Below are 13,711 nucleotides of genomic sequence, written 5' to 3'. Positions count from 1 at the left end.
TCTACTGCCTTGCAGGCTAAAGGGAGCACTCCTAACCACTTGCCTATCCTCAGGCCTTGCAACAGTGCTTCTGTCTCCTTCCAGTCCTGGGCTCTGGCTGAACAAAGGAATGGAAGTCTAGACTAAGCCATGTCCATGCATAGACCCTGGGACTGGCTGCCTTCTCTTGCCTCTGATGACATTTGGCTGACCAGCTCATGTGTCCATAGCAGTGGGATAAATTACCAAGAAAAGGGAGCAGAGGCAATGAAGCAATTTTGCCTACTTTCCATCCCTTGCCAAAAAGGTCCAACCTCCTTAAGACTACAAGGGGAAGATCTTTAGGTCTGCCCCAGGCTGGAGCCAAGCAAGCAAAATTCTGACCCTGAGGCAGCCAGCAGACACAAGGTCCAGGGGTGTCTCTGTATCCTTCTCAGGGGGGAAGTCCAAGGAGACCTCCCTGATTGGTACTTGCTACAAAGTTTAGAACCCCCACATTGATGCTGTAAACATCCACAAGCAACAGATGCCTTTATAGACAGTCTATCTACACATCACACAGGTATGCACACAGGTACACAAAGGTGTGGAATGACCATGTTCTCACGCATACCTGGGAAAACAAGTTACACTGAGCAGATGGTTGATGTGAATGGGTTTCCAAGAAAAACGGGCTGTTGCCCTTTTCTTAGAGAAGAATTGGTAGGTGGGAAGGTATAGCCACCTCCCATGGGACCTTTGATCCAGGCACTAAGAAATGGAAGATTCACATGGTCAGGTAAGGGCCAGTCTTCAGGTGGCAGTGGAGCAAAGACCTGGCATCCTAGCTGAACCTACCTCAATGCCAATGGGGAGAGTGCCACCACAGGCCACCCAATGCCAGCACTTGTGAATAGCGGCTCTGAATGTGAACACATTAGGTTTCAGGAGGGCCCTAGCCTATGACCACAATGTCCTAGAAGTCTCTGCTCTGGGTATGATCACATACTCTCTGCTCACTCCTTTCCCCCTCCTCCAGCCCCCACCAAGCTGGAGGGAACCTCAGAAGCCATCTGATCCAGAGATCTCTACAGAATCTCTGATTGGTGACCCAGACTTCATTTTAGAAGCATATGATCTCTAAGGTTCTTTCCAGGTACAGATCCAATGACATGGAACTCACGACCTTCCAGGAAAGTTCATCCCAATGTGAAGCAACTGATTTCTAGCAGAGAGGCAGCATAGTTTGGGGTTGGAGGAGCTGACTTGAAAGCCAAGAAGACTTGAGTATAATCTTAATCCCTCTCATACTGAAAGCTGCCTCCCCATAGTTTGCTCTCACTGGTTCTAGCCCTGCCTTCTGGGATCAAGCAGGTCTAATTCTTTCTTCCAGTGATAACTCCCTTCCCCCAAGTCTTTTCCAAACTAAATGACTCTAGTTCCTTCTGCCAGTCCTCCCAACAGATATAATCTTGCTCCTCCCTTCCATCTTGACCACTCTGCTCTTGGGTGCAAGGTGGACATCATCCTTCCTCAAGCGTAGGCCTCCCTCTATCCATCCCCAGGTTTACACTAACCCCAGGCAGTACCTCCTGAGGGATGACCTCCCTGAAGATGACCATGCCACATTCACCCAAAGACCATCAAGGTCACCAACTGGCATCACCACCTGATTGGCTCTGGGGGACCACTGACTGTGGCTATGTCACCCCAAATTGACCACAAAACCCAGAAAGGATCATGAGAACTTGGGACGGACATTTTTGTCTCTGAGAAAAAGATATCCATTCACTGCACCATCTATTACTGACCAGATAATGTGACAAGAGGACCCTGATCTTTGATATGGAACAGAAAGTCCACCATTCTAGCCCCTTCCCCAGTTTTGGGAACAGTGAGTCTCTCAGTTGAGAGGGGGAGACCCCTTCCTACTCAGCTGGGGAAGAAGACAGGATATGGATGGTTTTTTCCTGACTGGCAAAGCTCCAGGAATGTCTGGAACAATCCTTATTCTCTTTACCTTTGTCACTTGCAGGTAGGTATACACCACACATGCATATGCCCACGTTTCCACCCACACACTCATACTTTTACACTCTCAGGACATCCAGCCAGAGTCCAGACATCAATTGTTCCTACTGATTCTTGGGCTAATTGAGGTCAAGGAAAATGATGCCCTTTGGAGGTACCACTGGGGCCTCTGATTGCCCTCCCATTCTGCTTTGGGAAAAGTTTGACCCAAAGCACACAGCCAGAATTCTTCCTCTGGCTCTTCTCAGTTCCTCAGACATCATCCTCAATTCCATTTGCCTGAATAACATTTCCCCTTTGCCTGTTGATGAAGGAAGACATGCCTTGTCTTCCTGGGGCATGAAAGGGGGAATTCCTGGCACAAAGACTCAAAACTACAGAAGGAAAGGAAGGTGAGCTGCTCCTGCTGCCCCTAGAGCTCAGTCTTGGTGTTGAGAACACCTCCTTGGGTCTGCCTTATATTCTATCAATCAACTGAAAGGTACTTAGCCTCCAGCCCAGAGAAAGCCTTGCAAGGACTTCTCAAAAGAATGAGAAGGTTCTGGTGGCCAAAAAAAGAAAACATTCCCAAGCCTGGACTCAGGAGGCAGAAGACTTTTCAACAGTAACCCTACAAGATCCAACCCAGGGATGGGGGGCTCTTCCTATGTTCCAAATAGGGCTGACAGATACTGTGTTCACGTATGTCACTTATTCCAAGCCTGTGGTTAGGTGGCATCCACAGGGTACAAGGGCTTTGCAGGGGTCCCATGATTGAACCACAGCTTTGACCTCAACAGAGCTTTTGCTCAGAGCTAGCCTGATCTCCCTATGTAAGCACATACACATACCAATCTGGAGGGGATCAATAGAGCACATCCCCACAGTGCTTTAGGGAGTGGCAGAGGGTCAGCAGAGGCAAGGACTTGGGGAGCAACACATATTGCTTGGTAAGGAATTGGTGGTCTTGGTAGTCTCAGGGGTCCAGGGTGAGAACTGAGTTGTTTCACTCCTGGGAGAAGGGTAAAGGACCTCCTTCCCTGAGGAGACCCTCAGAGACGAGAGGTGCAAATGCTGGAGACAGGCACAAAAAATGAGGGGCTTAGTGTCAGGGAGCTGAGTAGATGGGGGGCCCTTGGGCTTTGCTCTATCTTTGGTGGAAATACCTCCAAACCCAAAGTCTGATGTCAGCGGTGGCCTTGGTGAGGTAAAGGGTTTTCTGCAGGAATTATCCCCCTCCACTACCCCAATGCGGGATGGAATGGGGGGTAGAAGGTGTCCTTCTGAGGTACAGCTCAAGGTTGGCATCAGGATATCACTCTTCTGTTGGGCTCAAAGCCATCGTTGGAGAAGCTGTTCTCTGACCACCAGCCAGGACCCCATGTGGACAGTCTCCTCTCCTTGAGAGGAGAATCAGAAAGCCTAATGGGGGGTTGATTGCTGTCCTGCTCCCAGGAGGACACAGTCATGAAAAACACTTGGCATCTCCTGGCAGCTACTCGGGAATGGAAGATGTTTCACATGATGAATCCAGGACCATCCAGGGAGGCACGAGAGGTCTTAGCTTTCTAAGCACTCCAGGTCCCTTCTTCCCTTGGGAGCCTTGCCTAGTGCACGTGCTACATGCTACAAGATGCATTGAATGAGGTGCCAGTGCTAAGGAAAGATGCTGAAAGAGGGAGGTGGCCCTCAATGGGCAGAGGCTCCTGGGTCGGGGAGGACTCCCCCAGCAGGGCTGCAGCAAGGGTGAGGGCTGCCTGTGGCAGGCTACATTGGGCGCTACATTCCCCAAAAGGGGAGGGGTGGGCCAAGAGTGCTGAAGAGGGTTCGTTTGGTCAGATCTTTTCCTAGAAGGAAAAAGGTGGGAAAACAGCACAGTAGAAAAGGAAACTGAGGATGCTCACATTACAGGCAGCGGAGTCAGGCAGATGGACGGATGGCGGAAATGTCAGCCTCCTCAGAGACCCTCAGGAAAGACAACACAAACATGATTCTGGACCCTTAGCCAAGAGACATGATGACATGGAGGACTGGACCACTGCATTCACCGGGACTGGATATGCATGAGATGGCATAACTCTGGACATACACATATGTACATAGACTAGATACATGTGCATACATATAAATGTAAAAATAGACACACATATACATACAGGTATACTGAAACATGTGCACATACACATATATACATGTACATGGATTGTGCACATACACATATATACCCAGAAATGTACACACACACACACACACAGAGGAGTCTTCTCCTGCCTGATGAGATGGCCCAGACAGCAAAGTGTGTAGGCCAATAGAGCATGAGGAAGTTGTTCTAGGAAGAGATAGTGAGATACTATGTACAGTGAGCCACCTGGGGACAGGTGAGGAGGCCGACCCACATCCCCCCCACACACATCCAGGCCTGCCATTGTTGACCTCGCCTTCCTGAGGTCCAGGTCCCCATCCTCCTAGGAGCAGGAAGGGCTGGTTGAGCTCTCGAGGGAAGATTGGGAGAGACGCCGGGTGAGGGGACCCAGGGTGGAGTCAGCCACAGAAGACGTGGGGAAGAGTTTGTACCAGCCAGTGACCACGTTGCTCAAATCCAGCTCCTCCAGCACAATCTGGGCCATTCCCATGAAACACTTGTGGTCCATGCGCCCGTAGTCTCCCCAGACAATCACCTGTGAGGAGGAAAGGAGAAAGGTGCTGAGAGGTGAGCTGCCCCCCAGATTTTTCATTGGAAATAGTCTGGTCCCTTTCCTGAATGCTTACAAATACACCCAGCTCTCCTCTATTCTAAAAAAGTCTTCCCTAGATAGGCCTGACCATCCTCTCAAGCTGTTATCCTTTCTCACTCCGCCTCCCCATCTCAGCCAAACCCTTCAGAAGGGCCAACTATACTTGCCGCCTACATTTCCTGTTCTCGAACTCACTTCTTAGCCCTTCACCATCTGGCCTCCAACCTCAGCATTCACCTGAAACTGCTCTCTCCAAAGTTACTACTGACTCTTACTTGTCAGATCTAATGGCTTCTTCTCAGTCCTCATCTCTCTCTACCTCTCTGCAGGGTTGTACACTGCCGACCACCTTCTCCTGGACACTCTCCCTTCTGAGTTTTCATGACTGCTCTTTCTTGGTTCTTTTCCTGTCTATATGAATGCCCCTTCTCAGCCTTCTTTGCTGGATCTCCATCTATCCTTCCCTCTAGAGCTCTGTCCTGGGTCCTTCTCTTTTTTTATCTCTATACTATCTCACTTTCTGCATCCTGGGTCATCACCACTCGTCCTGACTTTTGTCTTGCCAGTGGACTTTGATAACTCTGGAAGAGAGGGAGGCTGACACTAGTCACCTCTGCTCACTTAAATCCAATTCACACTCAAGTCAAGACATCAACCTGTAATGTCTCTGATCCTCTTGAAAAAGAAAAATGAAGAATGAACAACTGACTCACTTGGTGATTTCATCAGCTCCCATTGGTTCAACTGTCATCTTTACACTGATGATACGCAGATCTAAATATCTAGTCCTGACCTCTCTCTTGAGCCTGAACCACTAGACTAGTCCCATTAGGACCAAAGTCCTCCATGACCAGTTCCATCTTGGATGTGTGACAGTGGATATCCGATAGATTTCTCAAAGTCAACCTGTCCAAAATTGAAGTCATCATGCTGGCTCTGAAACCTATGTCTCTTCCAAACTTTCTTATTCCTATTGAGGCATGCACTACCATTCTTTCAATCCTCCAAGTTGGCATCCTCTGTTACTCCCAACTCCTCTCTCCCTCACCACACGTATCTAATCTGGTGGCAAGTCTAGTCCCGTGGGGGCAGCTAGGTGGTAAAGTGGATAAAGCATGGACTCTGGAGTCAGGAGGACCTCAAATCCAGTCTTAGACACTTGACACTTATTATCTGTGCAACCCTGGGCAAGTCACTTAACCCGATTACCTCCAAAACAAAAACCCAGCAAAAAAACAGCAAACAGAAATCTTGTCCTTTCTACCTCTGTGACACCTCTTGTCTCTGTCTCTCCATCTTTCCACTGATAGGACCATCATCATTATCTCTTGCCTAGACTGTTCAATGGATTTGTAATTGTTTCTTACCTCCAGTTTCTCCCCAGTCCAATCCATCCTCCACTCAATGGCCAAAGCGGTTTTTCTAAAGTGTTGATTTTACCACGTTATTTTTTTGCTCAGTTACTCCCAGGATCTAATAGAAAGCTCTTGATTTGGCATGTAAAGGTTTTCAGAACTAACCTTTTTGATCTACTTGTGTTCTTTGCATGGGCTGTATCCTTTGAATAAGATTCACCTCAAGTCTTCCCTTTTGTAGGAGGTCTTGCCCTGCCCCAACAGCTGCTGGAGCCTCTCCCTCAGGGATTACCTTCCATCTGCTCCATAGGTATCTCTTCTGTACCTAGTTGTTTTCATGTTGTTTCCCCCATTAAAATGTGAGCTCCTCGAAGACAGGGACTGTTTTTGTCTTTCTTTGCAGCCCTCACCCTTTGCCCAGTGCCTAGGGCATTTGCTTGTTTAGTCACTTTCCGTTGTGCCTGACTCTTCTTGGCAAAGACACTGGAGTGGTTTACCATTTCCTTCTCCAGTTCATTTTACAGAGGAGGAAACTGAGGCAAACAGGGTGAAGTGACTTGCCCAGGGTCACACAGCTAGAAAGTATTTGAGGCCAGATTTGAACTCAAAAAGATGAGTTTTCCTGACTCCAGCTCTCTATTCACTTGCCTGTGGCAAAGTAAGTGTTTAATAAATGCATGTGGACAAACAAACATTATTGATTTGATCTCTACTCTATCTCTCCAATTCATCCCCTTCTCTCCCAAGTTCATGCCCTCATGACCTCTCACCTGAATCACTGCCTGTTTTTGTCTTTGATACCCAACACCTGGAACATGGTAAGTATTTCTGAATTGGCTAAAGGATAGGATTACAGGATTGAAATCCCGGAAGAGACTTAGCACCTACTTCTTCACTTGGTGTCCATGAACTTGGTTTTAAAAGTTTTTGATAACTATATTTCAATATAATTGGTTACTTTTGTGATCCGATGAATTTTATTTTATGTATTTATGAACCCTCTCTCCCCCAAGGAAACTCACCTGCAATACCTTTCCCTGGGGACCCTCATCGAACAGCAGGGCCTGATGATATAGGGGGTCACATGTCTTCTTGGCCACTCTCGTCTTCTTCTTGGCCAGACAGGCTCCGTTCTCGAGCAGGTAAACCTTGATGTAGGTGGCTGCAGGAAGGAGAGAGCAGCCTGTCAGATGTGGAAGGCACAGTGGAGGACAGCCCAGGATGTCATCCCTAGAGGGTGGCCATCTCTGCCATCTCTGAATAGCCCAAACCTGACTGGTGCTCATGTGGCCTCCAGTCACAAGGAGCCCACTACCCCCAGAGGTGGCCCCTTCCACTTTGGGCAGAATTCCCTCCCATCCATCTGAAATTCCCACTCTTTTTCTTCTAAGACTTAAGGGAAGAAGTCTAATCCCTCTTCCACAGAGCTCTCTGAATATTTAAAGTCAGTGGTCATGTTCCCTTCTCTTCCCAAGGCTAAACACCCCCAGTTCATCCAACCAGTGACAAAATAGCAAGACTTTTACCAGCGAGGTTCCACCTACCTTATCAGTGTCCTTAAAATATGGCACCCAGAATTGAACCCACTATTCTAGATGTGGTCTGACACTCCATTGTGTAGCAGAACTGTCCCAGCTCTGACCTAGACTCTAGAACTTTCTTAATGCAGCCCAAAATTTCATTAATTTTTTTTTTTAAGCAATCATGGTTAAGTGACTTGCCCAGGGGTCACACAGCTAGCAAGTGTCTGAGGTTGGATTTGAACTCAGATCCTCCTGACTCTAGGGCCGGGGCTCTATCTTCTGTACCACCTAGCACTCCCTGCATTCTTATTTTTTGCTACCATCTCATATTACTGATACTAATGTATCATAATACTAATAATACTATACATAATACATATCATATATTATATTATATATTAATATGTATATATATTATATATACATAATAATAATGTAACATAATCGTAATACATAATAAGCTTGCAGTCCACTGAAACCCTCAGATCTTTTTTCAGGCAAGAAAAAAAAGGTGGTTGTGTTTAGTTGTGTACTTGGGAAGTTGATTGTTTTGAACCTGTGTAAAATTTTAACATAATCCTTAATAAGTTTTATTTTTTTAGACCTTCTTCTAAGCTGATGTTCAATCATTAGTGACTATTTTATTTGTAGTCGTGTCAATCACCTCTTAAATCTATTTAACCATATATACCAGAGTCTAGTCATACACCTCAACCCCAAGTCTTGTCCATAATAATAAATCCATAAGTTACACTAATGCCTCATCTACCAGTCCACATCTACTTGTCAGAAAAGAGCAGGAAATGACTCAGAAATCACTTTTCTTTGGTGAAACTTTGTTGGCTCTTTGCAATCACTATGCCCTTTTCTAGATACTCCCTAGTTGCTTCAATTGACCTTCAATTGGCATAGCTTTGCTCATCCTGGGCAACTTCTCCGATGCCCTCCAGCTCTGCAGTCTTTTCTAAAAGGTAGCTTCTACAATCCGGCTAGGAGAAGTAGACTGCCCCACTCCATCCCTCCTACGTGAAGTTGAATGATGGGCATTAGGCCCACAATTCTGCCATCTTAGGATGCCAGTCTCCTCACTCTTTCAGAATTCCCCATCAGCCACAGGCTGATTAGTAGGGCCTTAGAGATCTCATGCTTCATCCTACCTCCTCATTTTACAGAGAAAGAATAAGGGCCCTAGATCACACAGCTGGCAAGTTGCAGAACTAGGACTTGGATCTAGATATTCTAATTCCAAATCTTCCAAGTTGGGATGTGACCCAAAACTCATGCCTGAACCATCCAAGAGACTTGGAGCTGGCCTGTCCACCATCCGGCCCAGACCCCAGGAGTTGATCCTCACTTCTCCCTATGTAAGTCTTACCTGGGAGGGATTTAGAGCCCAGTTTGGGGGTAAGGCCTCGGGCCTCGATCACTTCCACCTCGAGCTGACCACTCCGGTCCATCATCGCAATATGAACATCCCCTGGGCATGAAGAAAGAGAAAAGTGAGGTCCTTTCTGCTGGCCACAGCCACGGAGGGAACAGGGCTCAGCTCTCAATGTCCTGTATTAACAGAAGTTGATCCCTACATTCCTCCTTCCAGTGAGAGAAAAATTCACATAACAGATAGTCCAAGGGGGAGACGCTGGGAAATTTCCTGAGTTACAGTAAATTAAATTATCCCATTGTGGATTGTCTATGCATAACATGGTTTGGCGCATGCCTAGGCTGTCCGAAATGGTGTCACCCACAAGGGAGATGCTTGGGAATGGCTCCTGGGAGACAGAAGACCTGGCATGCTTGGATAGCATGTGTTGGCCCACCATGTGGGCTGGGAGCAGCCTCTTTCTGTCGGTTGCATAGCTGAAATTAGCTGGATCTTTAAAATGAGCTGACTGGGGCCATCAGCCTCTTCTTCATTCAAGTCCAGGGAAGAAGGACTCACTCACATCAGGTGCTGCCACATACTCAGAAGGGGAAAGGCCCTCTCCCCCTTCCTCTTAGGCCACAGAGCCCCAAGAAATGGGCTTAGTTGTCTATTTCACATATCCTTTGAGTTTCTAGGTACAGGGAGTGAGTCCCTAACCTTGGAGCCCAAGGCAAGGGGATCTGGAGTCCAGGATTACAGGCTGGATGTTGCAACCAGGTCAGTAGTCAGTCAGTCAAAACTGATTAATCTCCTGCTATGTTCCAGGCCCTGCACTAAGTGCCAAGAAGCCATGGTGCAAGCATGCTAGAGACTTAGGACTTAGATGTGGTGGGACTAAGGCTATATATAAGTGCTGAGCCTAATCTCCCTGCCTTCATCAGAGACTGCTCGGCTGCATTATACAGGGGCTTGCGTGCTTGAGGTGTTGGTGTTGAGGTACTGAGGTTGTTTGTATGTTTGCTCCTGCTGTCTCTGAAGTCACTATTTCTTTGTACAAGCTGATCTGCCTGTGGTCAGTCTGTTTATGGTAAATACTTAAATGGAACTGGAGTGTTTGGACTCCTAAATCTGGGGGCTTTACCCAATGGCAGAAAAGGGAGATCCCCTTGTGTCCCCCTCAAAGATATCAGAGAATCCTAGGGGTGCAGGGGGAGGGGGTGAAATGTTACCAAACTGACCCTCAGACAAGTGGTTTGTGGGGAACCCTGTCTTGCTTTTCTTTCTCCCTCTATGCCTCCTTCCCAGCTGCCATCCAACATTTACTTGGGCAACCTAGACTCATTTTTATAACAGTCCAGGATAAATAAAACAAGCAAGTAAAATGTAATTCAGAGAAATTACATGCAAACCAAAACACAGAAGACTCTGGAATCAGCAACTGTTTTTTTGGGTTATCCATAATTTTTGCATAACCAGGCCCAAGCTAAATTTGTCAAATTGGTAGAGAGAGGGCTGGACTGCTGGAGTCATTTGGGGAAGGGCAGGAAGTTGTTGTGACCTTTTCTGATTACCCACTGCAGCCCAGAGGTCCTCAGGAGGTCATCCTAAGTCTCCCCTAAGCAGGTAGTGGGGCTCAAGGGAAACCGAGCCCAATCCTTCACAGCTTTGGTCTCTAGAAGGCACTATCTTAAATATTCAAGGCCAGCTTAGAATTACAGAAATGATGAGTGATTCTCTACCTCTGCCCACTGACATCAGGGAGAAGCTTGACTTTTGGGTCTCTAATGACTTAGCATCATGAACTGTGGCTACAGCATAGGGAACCAAGGTTAGACTTTGAGAAGCACTTCCCAGTGATGTCTATACCATGCTACCTAAGCTACAGGGATCCTTCTTATCTTCTGCATCCCTGCCCCCCAAGAGTGGTGAGCTTTCACCTCATCTTGCCCTCTCTGTGCCATGCAAGTTCCCTGTGTGCCTACCCCTCTCTCTGGCTGCCTGTTATACGTTGGCCCCCTCCCTTAGAATGGAAACTCCTGGAAGGTGTTCTCATTTGCTTATATTTGAATCCCTAGAGATTCAAATATACTAGGCCCCCTGTACAGGGCCTAGTACAGAGGAAGTGTTTACTAAGTCTCAGTCTCTGTCTCTCTGTCTGTCTGTCTCTGTCTCTATCTCTGTCTGTCTTTCTCCGTCTCTGTCTTTCTCCGTCTCTGTCTTTCTCTGGTGCTCTCTCTCTCTCTCCCTCTCTCTTTTTATCTGTCTACACCATCTAAGCATCTATCTATCCATGTGCTAATGGAGAAGGGGAGTCAGGTGAAATGGGACAACGTTCCAGCTCCTTCCACACCACCAAGTGATGAAATGAACTCTCTCTGCTGTTCCCAGACAGGGCAGTGGTCCTCTCACCCCCCAAGAAGAGAACTGAGGAAGAATGTGACCCTTGCCCCACCCCAGTCACCTTAGGAGACTCACCCATCGGGGGTGTCCCCAGTGTCTGTCTCCCCACAATCTGGGCTGGCCCCAGACCATCCAGGAAGTCACTGAATTGGCTCTCAGCCCCCAGCCTTGCGGTGGGGAAGATGAACCTGTGGACAACAAGATAAAAAGGAGGTCCAGAGCACAAGGTTAGGATACCTTGGGGATGTGGGGACATGGGTACCTGGGGCCAAGGTCCTCCCCTTCCTGGGCTGTAGTTTTCTCCTCTGCAGGGTAGAGAAATTTCTGAGCCAAAGACCTGTGTTCAAATACTGACTCTACTAGTTACTGTCTGTTTGGACTTAGGCGGGTCAGCTCCCCTCTCCTGAGTGTCAGTTTCCTTCACTGTAAAATGGGGATAATCATACTAGTTGTCATGCCCATCTCTCAGGTTTTATTAATGTTAAGGTTTGTTGTATGAAGAAGGCCCTGTGCCCAGGGCTGGGGGAGAGGCATATTTACGTAAAGTCGCCCATGCTCCCACAGAGCTTGTAATCTAATGGACATGACTGGGTGGGGGACAGGCTGGGCCATAGCATCGGGAGCAACCTGTTAGGTCACCTCAATTTACCAATGGACCATAGGGAACAAAGCCCTTGGAACAAGGTAAAGTACTGTAGAAATAGGAGAAGGAGGAGGAGGAAGAGTAATCTCACCCTTCCAAGGGACAAAATGAAACCACTTCTGAAAAGTACTTTAGAGATCGTTGTAAAACAGGCCCCCCCATGATAAGAGAAACAATCACACAAGCAGTGTAATGACAGGTAGATGACATTGAGAGGGACATAGATCTAGAGTTGGAAGGGACCTTAGAGGCCATCCAGAACAGTCCCCTTATTTTGCTGATGAGGAAACTGAGGATTGTAAACCCCTCCAGGGCAGGGATGGTCTTCTGTTTCTTCTAGCATCTTCAGCACTTAACACAGGGCTTGGCACATAGTAGGTTCTTAATAAATGGTTAGTTTATTGATTGCTTAGTGCCTTGACCAACACTATCAAACGGGAAGTAAACATCAGAGGTAAATTTTCAGCCCTGTGTTTTTAGAGCCATTGCTTGTTCCAGCGTATCATATTGCTGCAGAATCCTCAAAGGTCTAAGCTGGGAGGGACCTTGAAGATCTACTAGTCCCTTCCCTTCCTTTCACAGAGGAGGAAACTGAGGTTCAGAGAGGAGAAGGAACTTCCCAAAGGTCTCACAACAAGTTAGTGTCAGGACTAGAACACAGGTCTCTGGGCTCGCAGGCAAGGTCTTGTCATCCTTGAGTTCTGACCCAAATCCCTTTAATTCTTGGTTCTCACCACTATTCTGTACTTAGTGCCTCTTGGACTGTATGGAGGTTAGGGGAGGGGAGGAAGGAGAATCAAAGACCCATAGAATGAATACCAGAGCTCAGAAAACATCTAGTAACCTTACCTCCCCACTTTACAGATGGAACAACTGAGGCCTGAAAGGAGAACTATCTAATGTCTCTTTGAGCCTGAAATGCTTGGACTTTTGAGGTAACATCTGGGACTCTTACAAAGGAGGGGGCCCTGAGCCCACCCCATGCCCAGGTAATTCGGAGGAGCAGGCAGGTAGGACGCACGTGCCATCGGAGCTGTTGCTGTTGGTGCTACCATCGGTGGATTCTCGGCTCCCTTGACGCGTCACCCGGCTTCTCATCTCCACAGCAATTCCGGTCTCAGTGCTCCGCCTGATGTTGCTTGGTAGTTTCTTGGTTCCACCTTCTAATACACAGAGAGAAACCTAGGTATCAGCCACAGAAGAGTGGAAGGAGAGAAGACTGTGGCAGTGATTTCCTGGGAGGGAAGAGGGAGCCACAATCACTGGGGGCCCCAGTGATTCCTGATTGCCCCTCTGTGCTGAGGAGTGGAGAGCAGGCTGAGGGGAGAAGGTGGCTTCCCCTTGATCCCTTCTTGGGAGCAAGGAAGGACACTACCAGGAAAGGGAGGGCCTCAGCCCCCATTTGGAAAGAGATGGGGTACAACAGGATAGCATCATATACCTACGCAGAGATACCATATCTAGGACCCAGTTCCAAAGTTCCCCAGCAAAGATCAAGGAATTTGACATACCCCAGAATTTGCCAAACCTCATTCTCACCCCCTACCCCCCGCCAGTTTTTGTTCCTTTGCCGAAAACTGCCTAATAGGAGCTTCTAGAAGTCATGGACTCTCAGGTATGAGACTACGGATATGAACACCACCACCTCTGGTTTATCCTGTCTCTACCCAAAACTACCTTTGAGGCCATAAGTGGCAGACCAGCACCCCACCATCTGCCATCAT

The 13,711-nt window shown here is 47.7% G+C and overlaps 1 protein-coding gene across 2 annotated transcripts in view; it reads right to left on the bottom strand.

Moving 5' to 3' along the window:
* Positions 1-4,064: 4,064 nt before the first annotated feature.
* The window catches only part of RIMS3 (regulating synaptic membrane exocytosis 3), a 35,122-nt gene continuing 25,475 nt past the window's right edge, over positions 4,065-13,711 (bottom strand). For both annotated transcript variants that reach the window (XM_072609921.1, XM_072609920.1), the window contains 5 exons: positions 13,009-13,150; positions 11,420-11,532; positions 8,957-9,058; positions 7,081-7,220; positions 4,065-4,646 (listed from right to left, as the gene is read on the bottom strand). In XM_072609921.1, the coding sequence (XP_072466022.1) occupies positions 4,434-4,646; positions 7,081-7,220; positions 8,957-9,058; positions 11,420-11,532; positions 13,009-13,150 (710 nt within the window). In that variant the 3' untranslated portion in view covers positions 4,065-4,433. The remainder of the gene's footprint in view (positions 4,647-7,080; positions 7,221-8,956; positions 9,059-11,419; positions 11,533-13,008; positions 13,151-13,711) is intronic.

The sequence above is a fragment of the Notamacropus eugenii genome, chromosome 5 (genome assembly GCF_028372415.1).
Source record: "Notamacropus eugenii isolate mMacEug1 chromosome 5, mMacEug1.pri_v2, whole genome shotgun sequence".
Taxonomy (NCBI): Eukaryota; Metazoa; Chordata; class Mammalia; order Diprotodontia; family Macropodidae; genus Notamacropus; species Notamacropus eugenii.
The sequence above is the reverse complement of the archived record's forward strand: the minus strand, read 5'-3'. Positions and strand labels throughout refer to the sequence as shown.